Source organism: Emydura macquarii, unplaced genomic scaffold (genome assembly GCF_026122565.2).
Source record: "Emydura macquarii macquarii isolate MOO-44397 ecotype Brisbane River unplaced genomic scaffold, CSIRO-AGI_Emac_v2 contig_450, whole genome shotgun sequence".
NCBI lineage: Eukaryota > Metazoa > Chordata > Testudines > Chelidae > Emydura > Emydura macquarii.
In genome coordinates this window covers 784,339-804,170 of record NW_027130587.1, presented here as the reverse complement: position 1 = coordinate 804,170, position 19,832 = coordinate 784,339, and the positions used below count along the sequence as shown (strand labels likewise).

The following is a 19,832-nucleotide window of genomic DNA, read 5'->3' as shown; positions in this document are numbered from 1 at the left end:
AAAAAAAAGTGGGTTTGTTTAGCCTGAAGAAGACTGAGGGGGAACATGACAATTTTGATGTACAGAAAAGGGGGTTACAAGGAGGAGGGAGAAAAATTGTTCTCTTTAACCTCTGAGGATAGGACAAGAAGCAATGGGCTTAAATTGCAGCAAGGGCAGTTTAGATTTGGATATTAGGGAAAACTTCCGAACTGTCAGGACATTTAAGCACTGGAACAAATTGCCAAGGGAGGTTGTGGAATCTCCATTATTGGAGATTTTAAAGAGCAGGTTAGACAAACAGGGATGGTCTAGGTGACACTTAGTCCTGCCTTCAGTGGAGGGGACTGGAGTAGACAACCTCTTGAGGTCCCTTCCAGTCCTTCACTTCTCTGATTCTTTTATAGCATGATTTGAGCAATTGAACTCCTAAAATCTCATGTTTCCTCCAAGCTCGGCATTAATGAAACCATGAGCCAGAAACATGATTTTTATACTCTTCTGTATTTTCTGCTAGGCACTTCTATTGTATCTTCAAATCGTTTCCTGATTAGTGCAGTGTGTCAGTTGGGTGGGTGAAAAACTAGTGAGTGCCTTGCTAGGGGCGGTGTTGGGCAGTACACAGCAAGCTTAAGTGGTGTTTTTATGTTTGCATATTTATAGCAATAAAGGACCAACATTTGTACAGGGCTGGTGTATCCATCAGTTTGGGTAGCGGGAGTACGTGGCAGTGTTAAAAACCCAGGAGGCAGAGAGAAGGTAGACCAATATGGTAGTGCCAGCATGGTACCTGGAACTAAGTTGCTCGCCCCTTGTCCCATACGGTTCTTATGTAACACACCAGTTCATATTTACTGGAATTGGTCCCCTCCACAGTTGAGGTCTCTGCACATGGTTCGGGTTGATTCTCTGGTTATGACTGGAGGGTTCTGAATCTGTGTGACTGTCTCTGCATCTGGGATCACAAAGTTGACAAGACCCTGGTTTGAAGGATCAATCAGAGAGTCCATAAAATGCTGTGGCAACATATAGTCCAGCTCCTCATAGTATGAGCAGGATGTTCTAGCTCTCCCAGTCTCCCTATATTTACCAGCACCTTTGCCTTACCGTGGTACCACAAGTGCCACTTAACCTGCATTTGTCATGATAGCTGCTTGTACCTCTGAACTAAATGACTGCCTTTCAGATGTGCCTGATCATGCTCCTCTCCCCAGAGGGAAGGCAGTCCTGGATCTCAGTGTGGTACCACGGTGAAGAACGAGGCAGGACTGCTCAATTGTCAGGAGTATGACAGAGGCGTGTGAAGTCCACAAAAGCTGGAATCACAAAAGACAGAACCTGTCTGCATGCCAGCATTTAAATGGGATGGTGGGGGGTGGCATTTGGTCAGGATAACTCCAGAGCAGTGGAGGGCAGACAGATACAGACAGGATCACTCGGGTAGCCAGTTAAGCTGCCAGGGATAGCAGTAAGAGGACTTGGCAAATGTGCGTCAATGGATTCAGATCTTGGATGCATCCACATCTCCTCTGCTGTGGATAAACTCATCCCACAGCTCAGTGAACCCATCTCCAAAGTGGGGTTAAAACACCAGATGATTCCCAGCAAAACATTGTTTGTGGACGCCAGGCACTCTAATGCAAAATAACTCAAGTCGACCTGCAACAAATGTCAAGGGTAGACAAGCCCTAAAACAGCTCATAGCCACCCATAGAAAGAGAAAGTCCCTGGGCCCTGAAAGCAGAAGTGTCTGTTAGGCTGTGAAATCCCTGCTCTCTGGGGGTTTTGCACCTTTTGTTGTGCATCATTGCTGTGATGAGTGTCGTGTGAGCTAGACTGAGAGAAACTTTCCATCAGGCGGGAGGACGTGCTTTTATTCTGGCAATTTGATGCCTCTGATAAGTGAAGTGGTTGTGAAGCAGTTCTGACCCCTTGGCTCTGATAGGAGAATCATACGAGTTGGAGGCTGACATTCGGGATTGGATCTGGTGGAAAGTCCCGTGGTTTCCCAGTGTCCTGGCCATGCCCAAACTGCACGTTCCAACAAAGCTTCTCCAGAGTGTTAGGCCGGAGGTTCCTTAGGGCCAGGTGGAAGCAGAGTTCCTGAAGCAGCACTTTGTCATTGTGACACCTTCACTTCAGCAGTCTCCAGTCCTACAGGTGAAGTCAGCCCAGCCATCGGTGGCACCTTCGTTCTTGTTCAGCACCTGGGCATTAATGACGAATTGAAACCGATTGCAGTGTCCGCTGTGGGGTGAGAATGCAAGGAGGCAGATGATGTGCACTGGGTCTGCTGGGGGGACACTGGTGGAAATTCAAACTGGATTGGTTGCTATATTCCATACATCTCAATGGATGGTGCCATCTGTGTATCAGTGGGTAACCTTCTGACCTGCTGGCTGTCGGGGTGTGAGCCTAGAGAACGCGTGGTGTCGCTGTGTGCTTGATCTGACTCTGCTGTAAGACAGAGAGGAAGATTGGGCAGCAAGCTGTAGGGTGGTGTGTTGGTTTTCCGGCTGAGGGGGGAGAAGTGGGGGGTGTTGGTTGACCTACAACACTGGGTGCGTTTGTGAGAGCAGGGATCTGGTGTTTGGAAGGGGAGCAGCACTTGAGATTTCCTGCAGTCATTTGGGATGAAGGAATAAATGCAGAGGGGTTGTGCGCCGAGTTGAATTTGCAGCTGCTCCTTTGTCTGAAGAGTTGGAACGTGTCTCAGTCTTCTCTTGGGAGAATAATAGTTGTCCCATTGACAAGAGAGGACATCTCAGGGCCCAGAGAGACAGAGGCTCCCAATTTACAGGGGACCGTGTGTATTACAAAGGTGACTTGAGGCATGTGAAGGGAAATTGGCAGGGAGCAGCACCACAGGAATGTGCAGCCAGCACAAGCCAAGCACAGGGACCCAGAGGCGCTAGCTTCGAAAGAGATGTGCCAGCATGCAAATGACCTCTGCTCCCTCCCTTTGCTATTGGGGTCCCCTTGCCTTGCTCCTGTCCTTAGGTGGTGCTTCCATCACTCTTTCCCTCTCCTCTAGGCTGAGGGGAAACTAGTAATTGCTCACCCTCTCAGTTCCGGTTCTTTCCCCTTCTTCCTCTCTTTCTCCAGTTCCTCATCTTCCTTTAGAAATAAAAGGTGTAAGTTATAGAGCTTCCAGCTTCGCTCCCTGCTTTTCCCTGCACAAGGGATGGGATGCCTCCTGCCCCCTGGAATGCTACCCAGCACGACCCTCTTCTTGCTCTGACCCAGTGGTTTTCAAACTTTTTTGGCTGCGTACGCCTTTCCAAATAACGTGGTCTCCCATGTACCCCCCTCTGAGAGAGGATCATAATATACCTGCGATTAGATGGCCAAGTCTTTCTAAGTAAAATGCGGGTCTACCATTACAGGATGAGAACTTGTGTACCCCAGTGTGAAAACCACTGCTGTAGCCTGTACTGTCAGGGGCCCCTGAGACGGAAGGTGCAAAGCACTGGAGCGTGATACTGGGCATAACTGGTTTCCCTGGGCGAGGAGGGTGAATGGTAGGAGCTGGCTGGAGGGTAGTTAATTTTTTTTAATACATTTTTAATGCTGTGAAATGGCCCAATGTACTGATCCCAAAGTCAGCCCCATTGCAAAATAGGCTGCCCAGGGTTCTGACTTCATTGCTAAGTGAGACAGGAAATACAGCAGAAGGTTTTTGTCTGTGTTTAATTAGATCAGTACTTTATATTTGTTAAATCGAACACAGAATTTAGAGAAGAGGAAGAGACCCGATGAGAGAGACAGGCAGGAGGAAGTGGAGAAAAATGGAAATAAAACAAGCAGCAGGGAGAGTACAGGGTTTACTTTTCACCATCTTCACCTTTATCCGCCATTCCAGTTTGTGGCTTTTTGCTAAATGAATCTGCAGAAGCCCAGTGTGTGCTATGAGTTTGTGTCCCGTATCCGAGTGTAGCTGCCTAGTCTCATGTAGAGATGTATGGTTCCTGGCCTGTTAAACCCATTTTGACAACAAGAAAGAGGGGAGGTTTTTACCTTCGCCCACAAATAACTGATTGAGCAGCTGGCCCAAAAGTTGAATTAGCATCTGATTATCTGCTACGTTCCTCAGAGTTCAAATACCCCAAGACAGGAGATTCCAATCCAGAGTAGTCCCCCCCCAGCGTAACGCAGAACAAGTGATCAGTGCTGAGGTACAGAGGTTGTGAAGCAGGCTGCCCTATTGAATGGAGTGACTCTAATATCTGTCACAGACATAGCTTGCCATTTTACTTATTTTGACTAGTATCCGTGTCATTGTGTAGCAGTCCTGTGCTACGGCCTTAATGCGTGTGTTCAAATGGAACAAACCGCATAACAGACATAAAGAGAGAGCCTTGCCCTGTTGAAGTTGATAAACTTCCCATTGACTTTCAGGAGTGCTGGGGTTTCAGCCATGGAGATCAATGCCTCTGACTGGAAAAGGTGTGACAGTTCCTTTTCCCATTTAATCGTAGATTTTTCTTTATCAGACCAAGATGATGGAGAAATTACACAGTTCTGGGGTTCGGCCCTTAAAGTTGGTTTGCTCAGAAAGAAAGAAAACTCTTTCAAACTTGTAACTTTTGACTTCAGGCGGAGTAATGAAGCGCCTCATCTGAAAATAAAGGAAAGTCTGGCATGTTCTGTTTGTGTTAGCTCTTGGAGAGACATACATTTTATTTTTATTACAAAAAAGCCACATATATTTAAAAAAAAAAAATTAAACTCCATCCTCTGTTCCCATCCCCCAAGTTAAAAAGGACATCTTGTGAATTAGACCAGATGAGTATGAAGAGAATGGATTATGTACAGCATTTACTTTGGCACACATCCTTCCCCGTGAAACCCATGTCCCACCACTAGTTTGGGTAGGGAGTGGGCACTTGATACAAATTTATGCTTGCTGGTCTGCACCTACCAAACTCATTCTGTTTCCACTCCACAACAGACTGATTTCCAATGTGCTGTAAAAACACAGAACAAAAAGATGCTCCCTGCAGTTTTTAGCTTTTACAGTCTGTTCCCTTCTAAGGTTAGTCAAATCTAGTAATGTTTAGTGTACATGATCCAATTGTAGAGATCTTATTCTTTTTACTTTTTCTGTCTGTGTGTTCTTTCAGAAACAATTTGTATTGACTTTCGATGTGAGATTGACTTAGGAGGGTCCTGCTTTTTAAGGGGCAGCCTGATGGTACACTTTCAGATCTGGCAAAGAAAGTCTGCAATGTTCAAAAGATTCAGGCACCAAATTTGAAGCTCATCTGAATCCTTATTCTTGCCCAGATAAAATTAGTAGTGAGTTTATTAATGAAATCAAGCTAGTGTGCAGAGACAGCAATAGAAATCATTCTAAACAGATGCTAGTCAAAAATGGCTTGTTGGGTTCAGATACAGAAATGGTGAACCTGTATCCCTAGAGTTTTCTTCCAAGCATTGGTTAGGGTTAGACAAGAACACTACAATAAATTCTCAGGACTCTAATGTCTCTTTTGTCCATTACAGTCTGGATCAGTGGCTAGCACAGACAGCAATATGTGACTCCATGAAAAGTGTGTCTTTTTGTGAAGTCACAGAGCAAAAGAGAAGTATCAAGGCTTGTGGTTTATCATATCGTGCCTGTTCCTATCCAGAGAGGTTGACTCCAAAACCAAAATTTGCATATGCCTGCCAGATGAAACCATCGGAACTGTCAGATATATCAGCTTGACAAATGCTGGTGTGACTATATTGCTGTAGTGTCCAGGAGCAATAGAGTCTCCTATTTAGAGCCTCTATAATAGTAGGAGAAGCCAGGGTACAAAGATTGTATAAAAAGTTGTGACTTACTCACTGCATTCAGCGTGCTTGTTTGATTTCAGTGTCAGCATTTCAGATAATGGAGGGGGTGACTCAAGAACCTACCTTTCCCCATCAGCACAGTTGGATATGTTAACTTTAGACATGGAAGCCATTATGTTTTTCAGGACTTGGCATGTCAGATGAACACAAGATGAAGAAGTTTAAACCTCCTTTTGAAAAACTATATGTATATATAATATATATATAAATGTAATATATGTGTGTATATAAATACATGCGCACACATACACACACACACACACACCCATATGTAAAAACTCTTCTGGGGTGTCTTCTTGTACTTTCTGCCCTGTTTTAACTGTAGTAATAACTTTTCTGTGCATGTTTACGTAGTTAACTAACAATGTGTTCTCTTAATTGCTGCAAAAGAAAAATTGTTCTTAGAAATTTTTGAGCAATTTTGTTTGTTCACTCAAGATTCCTTTAATATTGTGGTAGCGTCAGGGCTCCAGTCATCAACTTGGGCCCTCTCGTGCTAGGCACTCTCCAAACACAACAGGAAGATCGGTCCCTGCCCCAAACAGCTTTCCATCTGTGCGCCTCTGAGATTAGCCAAACCTAGTAATGTTTTAGGAACACTATAGTCCATAACCAATTGTAGAAACCTTATTTTTCTTTCCAGTTTTTGTGTTTGAGTGTGTTTTCTTTCAGAAACAAGTTGTGTTAACTTTCCATGCAGTGTTGCCTTATCAGAATCCCATACAATCTGGTCTGATACCGCACTGCTGCATCTGAGGAAGTACCAACTGCATCTGAGGAAGTGGGCTGAAGCTCACGAAAGCTTATGCCTGCTGAAATTAAATGTGTTAGTCTTTAAAGTGCTACAGGACTCTCGTTGTTTTTGCTGTATACAGACTAACATGGCTCCCCCTCTGGAACTGCACCACTGTTGTTATTTTACAGGCATTCTTTCCGAGAATCCACCATGGCTGCTTTACACAGTATTGCCAACCAAAATTCATGAGTCGGGCCCTAAAAAACATGAAATTAAAATTTATTTTTTTTTAGTTTTTCTTGTCTTCAGGTTTCTGAGCCTTTAGGGTGCACTCAGGTCACATTTTCAGACTTTCCCTGCAACCACAAGGACTAATACTTCTTAATGAAAGCTGAGATTCTCGCATAATCACAGGAAGTCAAGAGCCAGGGTTTGTATTAAGATACCAAATAGTGCAGGACTCTCAATAAATCATGAGTGTTGACACCCAGACTATTGTGTAAGCAAATCATTACAGTGCCAAGATCCGCCTCTTCGTTTCTGTAAGTCTGAAACCTGGATATTGGTGCCTGTCAATGCAGGGTCAGAAATGTTTCATGGGTAGAGCTCTCTGAGACCTGGGATTGTCCAGACCTCAAGTATCAGGACTGCCTGGCTTTCCCAGGGATATTGTCCTCCTCCGGAAACCAAGTTAGACCTAAATCCATGATCTCTCTGTGTTGTCCTGGGCATTTCATGTTTTCCTGTTGAAGTGCAGTTGATGATGGGCTTAGTGCTTTCTTAGATCCATGCCATTCCTCCCTCTAGGAGTGGGCAGTCTGAAATGCTAGGCCTCTCTTCACCAGAGGATGGATGCTTTGGCTGTTGGGTTAGCCTGATGGGAGAGCCCTTTCCCTGCTTCTCAAACATCCAGCCTCTGTCCTGGCTTTCTGTGGGGAAGCGCCGGACTGTTCCAGCTCAGTTCAAACCTCAACCAGACGGGCTTGAATGCTGCAAAGCTGCTAGCGGTAGGCTGCTCTCTGTTTTGAACTCCTGTGATCCACTGGCGTCTCCATGGCTGCTGGTCTGAGGGTGAGTTAAATGGGGTACTTCCCTAGCTGAGGGATGCTGGTGGTGGGAGAGCAGAGTGCTTTGGCACGAAGGGGCTGTATTGCATATTCAGAATCTATAGTGGCATGTGGCAGCGTGTACCATGTCGGACTATCGGAGCAGCCTGCGGCTGGAGTGTCCTTTTTGCTCCGTAGAAGTGAGCAGGCCTCCCCTTGGAGTCTGGGAGGGAATTTTAGCTCTGTGACTTGCTTGTCGGGCTGTGATGGAGAGGACATGGCCACTGCTAAGCCATGACTATGCTGTAATTTGTCAGTGTACGCTGCACTGCCAGCGAGTTTGGCATGGTTACGGAACATGCAATAAGCCACGGAGGCTATTCCCAAGCCAGTGTGTGATGACTAGAACAGTAGGTGTTGGTCAAAAAGCAAAGCTGAGCAGGGAGGTCATCCTCGGTGTCTTACTGCCACATGGCGTGCAACAACCAAGGGTCTGATTTGCCCCGGAAGTTAGATTAATAGATTCATAAATTCCTAAGCCAGAAAGAACTATTGTGGTCATTTGGTCTGACCCCCTGTTTAACACAGACCAGAGAACACCCCCAAACAAATTCTTTTGGGTTAGAACATTTCTTTAAAAAAAAACAAACAAAAAAAAAACCATATCCAATCTTGATTTTAAGAGGACCAGTGATGGAGAATCCTCCATCACCCTGGGTATGTCGTTCCAAGGCTTAATTCCTCTGTGTTACAAATAAAATAATTTTAAAAAAAAATTGCACCTTATTTTCAGTCTGAATTTGTCTACTCCATCTTCCAGCATTGGCTCGTGTTAAACCTTTCTTGGCTATGCCGACGAGCCCAGTATCAAATATTTGTTCCTTATGTAGGTATTTATAGATTGTGATCAAGTCATCCCTTAACCTTTCTCTTTCTTAAGCTAAATAGACTGAGCTCCTTGAGTCCATCACTGTAACGGTATGTTTTCCAATCTTTTAATCGTTCTTGTGGCTGTTCTCTGAACTCTCTCCAATTTATCGATATCCTTGAATTGTGGGCCCCAGAATTGGACACAGGATTCCAGCAGCGGTTGCACCAGTGCCAAATACAAACGGAAAATAACCTCTCTACTCCTACTTGAGATTCCCCTATTTATTCATCCAAGGGTCGTATTAGTCTTTTTTTGGCCACAGCGTCCCACTGGGAGCTGGTGTTCAGCTTATTATTCACCCTAAATCTGTTTGAGTCCCTGCTTCCCAGGATAGAGTCCCCTATCCTGTAAGTATGGCCGATGTTCTTTGTCCCTAGCTATGTACATTTACATTTAGCCATATTAAAATGCCTATTGTTTGCGTGCACCCACTTTACCAAGCCATCCAGATGACTCTGTGTCCGTGACCTGCCCTGTTCATTATTTAGAACTCCCCCAATCTTTGTGTCATCTGCCAACTTTATCAGTGATGACGGTGATAATCCTTGATAAAAAGCTTAAATAGCGTGGGGCCAAGACCTGATCCCTGGGAGACTTTGCTAGGGACACCCCCAGTCAATGATTCCTTGACAATTACATTGGGAGACCTAGGAGTTAGCCATGCTCCGTTGCAGGCAATACAGTCCTTGTAATGTAACACAGGTTGGCAGAATTTGATTTCTATTTTTCATAATTTTGATGGATACTATCTATGTTTATTGATTTTAAATTGTCACAATTGCACTGAATTATAGTTTTTAAGCATTTTTTTTAATTTTTATTTTTATCCATGTACGTTTTCACAGTTGTGGGAAATGACGGCAGTGTCAGACAGTAATTATTCACAATGGGGAGGCGGGGTCCGACAATAATTATTTCATGGCAGATTTTGAGATTGAAATGACTAACACACAAATTGTCAACATCACATGTCAAAACATGCAAAGAAAATAGCCTTAAATCAGTCTAATAATTTCTCAAGCAGCATTTTTTTTTCTTTGCCTGTCTGTAAATTTCTGTTATCAATGGAAATATTTTTTTTGTTTGGGGGGTGTGTGTGTACGGTGAAATTGATATTTATCGACATTAACTGATAAAAATCTAATCCTTCCAAGTCTATGTAGGACAGCGTGTCTACCCTTACCTGGTACATATCATCTGACCTTCCTGTGTGGAATTTCTGGCTTCCTTTGGAGATATTCTAAGCTCCAATTGAATCTCCTCTTTATAATCACAATAGGATTTCTGATTTGGTTACCACTGATGCAGACTGCATAGCGGTGGTTTGCTTTCAGGCAGGCAGGAAACTGCAAAGTAGTTCTAAATTACTTGGGATCATTGCAGCAGTAGGAAGAAATGCCACCTTTGTTGTCTGGCTAAGCATGAAGGAAATTATACCCATTCCTCTTGGATAGTCACATGTGCCTTTGTAACCGCTAGGCAGGACTGCCGCACCCTGGTCGACTGGCCGCCTGGAGGACCCAATTCTCCATTTAAACCCCTTTATGCTGCTCTGGCTGTGCAAAGTGGTCTTGGCCTGAGTAAAAGGTCCCTTTGTACAGCTAGAGCAGTGTAATGGGCCTCAGTGTAACTGAGAATTGAGTCTGGAAGCCAATTCAGAATGCAACAGCCCATGTCAGAAGGACAGGCTGATGAGCACATGACCATATCTACTTCAGGACTCGAACCCAGTCCAGGTGCTTGTCTTTGTGGCCTTTAATGGGCTAGCGCTGAACAGACTTTCTCTGTGTGCTGCAGCAGCTGTAGTAGAGGGCTGGTGATTTGGAGGTCTCCCAGGTGAAACCTGTGGGGCGCTGCAGCAAGTGCTGTGTGGAGGGCCCTAGCCATAACATTTCCAATCACTGAAACTCAAGATGCACCAGAAACTAGCCTCCTTCATAGAACCATACAAGGCCCCAGGCCTGCTCCCTTTCACAAAGGTGAATAGCTCCCAGCAAGCCCCTAGAATGATGACCCTTGTGGTTGGTGCTGTTGAATAGCCACTTAAAATGGGGAAGCTTTTGGACCCTTTTGTGACAGAATCAGTCGGACTATTGAATATGGCCATAGCACGGTAAGAGCCTGATACCCAGAGGTGCTGCGCACCCGCAAATCCCAGTGAAGTGAGGAAGCAGGAATTACCAGACTGGATCAGACCCGAGGTTCATCTAGTGCAGTGTCCTGTCTCTGACAGTGGCTAGCACCAGGTGCTTCGGACGAGGGTGCAAGAACCTGCAATAGGCAATTACGGGATGAGCTTCCCCCTAACCCTAATAGTTAGAAGTTGGTTCATGGCCTCAAGCAGGAGGGTTTAGATCCCTTCCAAACTCTTTTTTATCTTTCAATGCTTGCTATTATAATTCTGGATAGTCTTGTAGCCTCCTGGTATGGAGGAGGCAGAGGGCTGGAATAATGCAGAAACTGGTTCTCTGTGTACGCCTTCAGATTTGTTTGCTTAGCTAAGGTAAAAGCAATTGTGTGGGAGAAATCCCAACTTCTTTTGAAGAGTTGGCTGAGGCTGTTGACTCCTGCTTACTAGGAAGACCCGTCATAGAGCGCAGGACCCCAAGGGAAGGGCAAAAGACAGGTGTAGAAGGAGGGTCCCTGGTTTGCTTCTGGGGGGGAACAAAAAGGAAGGAGTAGAGGACTAAGCACACAGCACCGTAGTGTTGTTCCCCTGGTTGTAACCCTAATGATTGGACCCCAGCCCAAGAGAGAGAGCCAAGAAAGTGTTTCTTACGTGGGTTCCTCGAACACATGGAAGAGCAATGCCCTAAGTATGGGGAAACTCTGTAGTCTCTGGTCTATGAGCTACCCTCCAGTCAGAAACTTCAGCAGTGGCAGAGGGAATATTAGTTAATTTTGTCGGGTCTGATCTCCTGGAGGGAACCAAAGGGTTTATTAAAGAGGCCAAGATAAATGGTAAAGTGTGCCAGGGTGGAGAGAGGCTAGAGCATAGGTTTCTCTAGTCAGGAGAGAGGTGATTAAGGAGGCTGCTATGATCTCGGGGGAGGTGGTAAAACTCTTTGCCTTGGTAGAGTTAAGAACCATGGTGCCTTTAGCCTGCATTGCATTAGAGTGGGAAGGTTTAAGGGGTGCTTTGAACGTAGGAGTTTTTAAGAATTTACCAACTGATGTATTGGTGGGAAATGATATAATATCACAACCCTGGGTATGCCCAGGAAGCACTTTGGGCTGTGAGCACATGCAGCATTTCTGTCTGCTTAGCTAATGAGGTCAGAACAGTAGTGTCCATAATGAGCTGGTGTTCTCTGTGGTAACTTGCCTTCAGGAATAGCTATGGGGATTTGGGGAGGGAGAAAGAACACCATGAAATATGATGCAGGCAAAGAGAGTGATAATTATAGCAATTATTAACCTTGTTCATAAAGCAGAGGGAATAAGAAAGTCAAGTGAAATACGACAAACTTCTCTAATTCACACTAGTTAATCTGCATATGAAGCAGCCATTAGCAGTGGTTTAATGAACTAGTATAAAATACACTGCAGAAAATTCTCTAGTGTGCTCTTCAGTATTGTCATAAATAATGGAAAATATTTTCAAATGCGTGAATAACGTACACTTTGCTAGTTTTGCTTATCCACTAATTTACAAAAGTCTAATCTGCAATGGATCTTCTGGGGTGGTGTGAGCAACCAGACTCCACTCGTAAAAAAAAAAAAAAAAAAAAGTTTAAGTCCCCCCCCGGCCACCAGGTCACTGGTTTACTGTGTCCACTCATTCTGTGGGGGAGAGAGACGAAAAATGTGCTTGTAGCAAAAGCGGAGGCTGGGCATCGGCAGATTCCGTTTCTACTCAGAAGCTGGAAAAGGCTGTATATTTTTGTTCCTTGGGAAGGGGGGCAAAAAAATCAGCCCAATTTTTTTTATCGTGGTTTGTCCTGTTTTCTTTATGCTTTTGCATTTCTGCTGTTGAATTTAAATTAACAGAAAATGTGTTTGTATCCTTAAGGTCCAGTTTCACAGTGGAATGAAAGCTTTATTTGGGGGTGTTAGGACTAGTTAGATCATTTTTGGTGAAATATGCAGTTCCATCAGAACCGTATTGGTTTTCTTCAAAATTTCAGAGCGCGAATGAAGAATTGGTTGCACAGAGGCACTCGAAGGTTTCAGGTACAGTGAACTTTACTCCTGAATGAACCAGTTCACTCCTGAATGAAAGCATCCACGCAGGGTTTAGTGCACTTTAAGTTAGGCACATTAACTTTGCACCTTTAGACGACATCTACACTCCAGCTATGCCACTGTAGCGCTGCTAGTGCAGAGGCTGTAAGTCGAAGGGAGAGAGTTCTCTCGTCGACTTAATTACTGTAGCCCCAACGAGTGGCAGTAGCTATGTCAGCTGGAGAAGCTCCCGCCAACAGAGTTCTGTCTACACCAGCGCTTAGATCGGTGTAACTTACGTGGCTTATTCACATGTCTGAGCAATATAAGTTATACCAGTGAGGTCCTAGTTGATTCCCCTTAACTTTCTTGCATGTCCTTTGCAAGCATGGCCTGGAGCTGGCTGACTCTCTCTAGCTGTGTGTTGTATCGAAGTAGGTAGGTGGGTGGGTGTTGGTCAAGGGCACCAGCTATGGCACCCTTTCCCACTCAGTGTGACTATGTGGAGCATGTGGGGCAGTGTATGTCTCTTTGTCTTGCACATGCTGGGTGATCAGTGCGCTCACTGGGGAGGTGGGAGACCCAGGTTCAAGTTTCCACTCTGCCTGATTCAGAGCAGAGCTTTTCATCCCAGATCAGTCCAAGTCAGACGATGCAGGAACTTGAACCTGGCTCTCCGAGATCTCAGGTGAGTGCCTAATGACAGAGCGTTTGAGAGACACGCCTCCTCTCCCATTCCCCAAACAGTTTGGATGTGGGGGAGGGGAGACCATCTGGCACCCCTGACTGAGCAAATTTTGAAACCTCGAAAATTGCCCCGTTTCAGAATTGTCATCCTCTGGTCACTCCAGCGCTCAGACTCATTCAGAGGGCACTGCTGGATTACGTGTTTAGTTATGGTTAAGGATGTGATTTGGTCACGGAGGTCACAGATTCCGGGCCTTTCTGGGACTTCCAGGACTTCTGGGGCAGGGCTGGAGCAGCTGATCCAAGAGGGGCGCAGAGCAGCAGCCGTGGAACAGCTGATCAGCCAGCCAGCTCCCTGGAGCCTCCACCGAACAGCTGATCGGCCAGCCAGCTCCCTGGAGCCTCCACCGAACAGCTGATCGGCCAGCCAGCTCCCTGGGGCCTCCACCGAACAGCTGATCGGCCACTGGAGCAGGGGGATAGAGCAGCGGCAACCCCTGCAGCTCAGTTTACTTCCTCTCTCTCCCCCCCCCCCCCCCGGTATTTTTAGTAAAAGTCAGGGACAGGTTGCAGCTTCTGTGAATTTTTGTTTATTGCCCGTCACCTGTCCCGAACTTGCACTAAAAATACCCGTGACAGAATCTTAGCATTAGTTATGGTCCCTGGGCCAGGATGTAATTTCAGGGCCTTATACTTCCCTCAGTCCAATGAGAGGCTTGCACAGACATGAAGGGGAGAATGTGGCCTGTGTGTTACAGCCATGCTTTGTTGTTGTTCAGTCCCTTATTGTCACCCTTGAGTATCTCTCACTGGAAGAATCTGCTCCCCTTTAGGCCATCACAACTTGTGCCCTTTGTTTCTCTTCTTTCCCAAATCTCCTTCCTCTTTCTCTTCCTTTTCTGCGTCTGTTAGTCTCTGGCATTTCCTTCCCTGAAGCAACTTTTGGGTTGAACCTCCTGAGGGCTTCACTCCCACTCCATTCTCATTCCGTCCTCCAAACCGTTCAGCAATGGAATGGTTATTGACACTGAAGCAGCGTTGACACTCCAGTGAGACTAGAAGGGAACAGGAGAGTTCGCCCCTCTGAGATGTTGTTTCATGCTGTCTGCAGACTCAGGCAGACCTCATGACATTGGCTGCACTCAGTTCATGTTTAGATGGTTATCTCTGCAGGCCGGAAATGCGCACACAGTAACCCATGCATTCTGCATACAACACCCCTGCTTTAGCTGTTCTAAACCATTAAAAAGGAAGAGGTGTTCTTGTTATGCCAGTTAAGCTACAATTAAAAGTTACAGACCTGTCTAGAACCATAGAGGGGAAGGGCTATGGGTGACTGTCACTCATCGCTCTTGAATATTATAGCCTGTGTGTTTAAGATGTTCATGCAGGGAGATTTCAGTGTTCTTTAGATTATATTCTGCTCATAAACCTGTCTAACCCCAGCTGCTCCTCCTGCTGGCTGCCCAGAAGCTGGAGCAGCCCTCAGTGAAAAGGAAGGGAGTAGGTAGGGACCTGCCCAGCCCATCTCTCCATTTGGGAATGGACAGAGTTCTTCTGCCTAGTGTGTCAGGGGAGAGAACATTAATTTCCAGTGTTCTCAGGGGAAGCAGTTGAAATGGGCACTACAACGAGAGGCTGTTTGCCCTGACAGAGGGCACTTCTGGTAGTGGTGGTCCTGCAGAGATGAAGGTGAAGCTGCATAAAGAGGGTAACGGTCACGTGTGTAGGTTGCTGTGCTCTTGTTAACCGTACCTATGCTAATCCTTTTCTGGTCACGCATCATGCTCACTCTGTAGTACCATGACCATCTGCCTCCAGCTTCTATACCAGTTTCTTTTCTCTTTGCTATAGGTGCGTCTGGATGAGGATAGAGAGAGAGAGAAAACAATCTGGATTTGAATAGAGAGATCTCGACTCAAGCCGTGTGATGATGGTGAGTACTTTCTCTACTCTCTTCAGAGCGTTAGCTTCTCTCCCTGCAGTAGCTGGAAACTCTAGATTCCACACACCTCCCGTCTGAGTGTTTGGATATGCTCTAACTGGTGTGGTTGCATTTGAGATGTTTCAAGCTGTGGCAAAAGCATCTGAAGTATGGAACCAAATTGCTGGGGAATGGAGAATGAATGAAGTGGAAGAAAGGGATCAGAAAACAAGTGTGTGCCCCTGCTTGACGGCATCTAAGAAGATAACTGCTGCCGCCAGTGCCACATCATTATGTGCTAGCCTAGGCCTCTTGCCACTAGACTTTTCCCACCTTCACACTGGAGGGGCCCAGGGGTCCAAGAATTATGCAAGAGGCCTCGTGGTTTTTATTACAGACCTGGGAGTGGGTGCTTAGGTTGCTCTGTTGCTTTGACAAGTAATGTTGTAACTCTAGTTAAGGTAAGAGTTGGTTTCCTCATCATCTGAGATTACGTCATGGTGGGAAGGTTCCCTGGCTATAGGGTTCCAGACAGCAGAAGGATGTCAGCACTGAAAAATAATAGAGAAGTCGAATGGATTTTTCAGTTCAAAGAGGAAAAAATTAAGAATCCGCATCCAAATGCTAACCCCAGCTGATATGCAAAAAGGGGTGTGTGTGGGTGTGTGCGCACCCTCATATACGAGAGAGGCTGGGCATGTGTCAAAAGCAGGAGTGTGTAGGGAGTCCATGGCTTGGCTGAAACTTGGGCTTCATAGCTTAGAGAGGGGGGTGGGATTCACAGCCCGAGCTGCAGCGCAAAACACTGTCTCTAAAGCTACTTTTCGAGCACCAGCATGAGCCCCACGTCTGTTGCCCGGCGCTGGGAGGTCTGCTGTCAAGGGCTGAGTAGACATACTCCGTGTGAGAGAGAAAGCATATTGATTTTAAAGGAAAAAGATCATTCCAGATGAACTAGATCAAATGACAGAAATAAGTAGTTAGGGGCAGGTGGTAAGATTGATTAAAGGAGAGTACGTGGAAACCTCACTGATTAGTTTGCTTGGAAATTTGCAGTCACATGTATTGAAAACGGAATCATGGAATGAAACAATGAGTAACAGTTGCAATGTATCGAGTTGGGGGCAGTGCCCTGTGGGTACCACAGCGATTGGTGTTCAGTCTAGTCCTGTTAAAATCTTCCTGAAAAGAAATAGTTTAGTTTAGTTTAGGGCCTGGTTGTGAATCCCTTGCGCAAGCTGATGTGAGTTACTCACCTGAGTGCCCCTCTGAAGTCAGTAGGATTGCTTGTCTGAGTAACTGCTCAAAAATGGGAATTAGGCCTTTCAGTGTGGCCCTGACTTCGATAAGTAACTATTTACTAGTAACGTTTTCTAGTGACTTTGGCCCTAGGGGAGCCTACATCCCATGGATACTTTCAGTGATACTCCTGTTGATTCTGGACACCTTGTGATCAGTGTGGATACCAGTGAGACACAGGACGCCTGATTTGCAGATCAATAAGGTTTAATGTGCAAGGTTTTCTATAAATATACTACTTAGATACAAAGCCTAAAATTAACTACAATATCTCATACTCACTAAGCCTGGAGAGCGCAGCAGTTACTCAGAAGGCTGTATACAGGAACGGCTTTCTTCAGGGGCCCCGCCAGGGAGTCTGTGGATCCTCTGGTCCAACCGGCAGCACCTCCCGCAGAGTCAGGTGTTGATGGAGCACCCCCCTTTGTCTAAGTGGTGACTACTTATACCTTCCATAAGCAACCTTCACCTAATTATCTCTCTCATCATATATGCTAATTACCAACATTGGGTTTCCACCATTAACTACATTCCATTCTCACCATGATAATTGGGGTCATCAAAACAACATCTGGTGATAGGAGGGGTGGAGTAAAAGTATGCCCCTTGACAATAAAACAGTGTACCCCAGATGTTCCAGGATAACTTGTTCCCATCACCGTTATCTGTGTGCAGCTGCAAGCATACAGTATCTGTATTTTGTCTTATGTGCCGTGCTATGCAGAAACTGAGACATCTATGAGGTTATTCGGTCTCTGCCAACTGGAAGATGTCGTGCTACAGGGGTCAGAATAGCCAAGCAAGCAACTGAAGCTGTGCTAGGCCTGTAGGACAGTGGTCAAGCAACTCACATTGTCCTGGGCCTCCAACATTCCCCTCCTTGGTGGCTGTCATAACTTAATAGGCCAGCACGACGACTCCTTGACATACACCTCCGACTATGGCTCAAGGCACCCCAGCCGGGGTCTGAACGATTAGTGTCTTCTCGTCGGGAGGGTATATCGCAGAGCGCCGCCTCACTCGTATGCGGGGGTCTTTTAGGCCATTCAGTCGCTTTAGGGGTCTTCTAGCCCACCAAGAGAGTCCCACTGCAGCCAGCAGAGAAACTATCTGCAATACACACTAGCACAATGGGATGCAGGGCTAGATTTAAAATCCCAGTGGCAGTGGGGGACCATCCCAATAGGGTTTCCCACCAACTGTGCTTTGTGGCAACTTTTGCAGCATCTAGGACTTGGATTACTTTAGTCCCATCATGTTTAACTATCAAATTTACAGTCTTCAGTTGTTCCTGAATGTGTGTAAGCAGGGTTATCATGTCGGAATGTGTTAGCATGCGTTGTACCACATCAGTATTGACTCCCAGTATCACAGGTTGAACATATTCTGCAACATTAATAGCTACTATTAATAACTGAAATAGATTCTTCATAAACTACATCACATAATTCCAATACAGCAACATTACAATAACATTTGTTTTGGGCAGGATTAACATCTTTTTTTATCAATTCCATTAATCACAACTTGGGTACATTGTGTGCGTACACAAACACAACTTTGTCCAATGTACACAATGGTAGAATTAATGCTATTATTCGGTAACAAAGCATATTGACAATTCCATACATCCAATTCATCTTTCTTACAAGGATATGTAAATTGTCAGTGGTTCTTCACAAATATATCCCAATTCTGATCCCAATATGGCTTCACATGTGCAGCCTTGTAAACTAACCAATCGAGTTTCATTTCCTTCTTTCAATCCCCATGTCAGGTGTTAGGCCATAATTCTCCAGTTTTTACATTGAGGCCTAGGGAGACTACTCTGTGTATGTCTATGATGCGAGCAGCAGGTATTGTCATTACATACGCTGTAATCACTTGAGCCTGGGCATCTACTGTGAAATTTAACATTTTCCACAAACAACTTAAGGCCCTTCCTTGGGTGGTGACATCATCCCAAATCAATTCCTTTATTTCATCAGGCACGACTCCACTAAGTCCTTGTTGGATGAGACCTTCGTCTATTCCTTGAGCCCAGAGTTGTGCTTGTATGCAACCTAAAGCCTTGGAGGTAGCATTTATCATAATTTTGTGAGGTTTAATACGCTCAGGTATGCTTTTTCATTGTTCATTTCCCAGGGTACTAATATATCTCCAAGTAACTTTTCACCATATCCCAAGGCTGAATGTGTGTGTACTATGGGCTCTGATAGGGCTCCAAGGCTTCTACCTAGGATGCTCAACTTGTTTGTCAAAACTTCTTCATTAATTGCATTCAGCACTCCTGCTGATGCTTCTATACCTCCCAAAATATCTCCTCCAATGTCTCGCTTGGAACATGCATGTGTGTTACCCAGGTGTCCATCCAGTGCAGCCATTCTTGTTACAAACGGTGCGCAATGAGGATGTAGGCGGGATATGTTAATATTTTGTATGCCTACATGTACTTTCGCCAGGTATACCTTTGGAGTCTCCAGTACTTGACTCTTATAATTTTCTTTTAACACCAAGTCCCATCATTGTATTCTCTGGGCTTGGCAGCACAATGTACAACTACACTCAGACAGGTGTTTATGTACATCACTACACTTGCAGAGGGATTCACTAAAATCCATTGTGGATAGTATACCTTCAGTTCAGTAACAGGTGTCTTTCCCTTTATTAGGTGGAATATCCCCATGTAGTAATAGCTAAAATCGGCTTTGTTATAAATTACTTCAGACCGATTTTGACACCATAACAGTGTGTTGCTCTGTTCCTTTCTGGTGCAATTCACTCTGTGTAAATAAACCAAATCATCTGGGCCAGCTTCTTCTCAGGGAGTACTCATTTTGGTGACATTAATTGTGAGTTGCCCTTCAAAATTACAAAAAGTCATTATCTTAAGCTCCAAAGTTTCGTCCCCCAGCCACACAGTAGTGGGCAGGGGTACCATCCCACAAAATCTGTGTGAGATTGCACCGTCTTTCCCGTTCACACCAACATAGCACAGCAAAACAATAGCAAGAACGCCATACACCTCTCCTTCATATTGCATATCTTGATCTTGTGCTTCTGTGTGCTGTCATGAATCTGTGAGATATCTATCTACAAACAAAACAAAAACGGGATCTATAGACCCCATTTAGTATCAATTATTTACAACATATATTTAATTTCCATATCTGAGGTTACACAGTGGCCTGCAAAATCATATGGCATAATAGAGGAATTGTACTG

At 45.1% G+C, this 19,832-nt stretch overlaps 1 protein-coding gene across 1 annotated transcript in view; it reads left to right on the top strand.

Annotated features, from left to right (window-relative positions):
* MTMR4 (myotubularin related protein 4) overlaps nucleotides 1-19,832 on the top strand; it is a 96,898-nt gene that overhangs the window by 20,223 nt on the left and 56,843 nt on the right. The window contains exon 2 of the mRNA XM_067537723.1: nucleotides 15,239-15,320. Within this exon, the coding sequence (XP_067393824.1) occupies nucleotides 15,315-15,320 (6 nt within the window). The 5' untranslated portion in view covers nucleotides 15,239-15,314. The remainder of the gene's footprint in view (nucleotides 1-15,238; nucleotides 15,321-19,832) is intronic.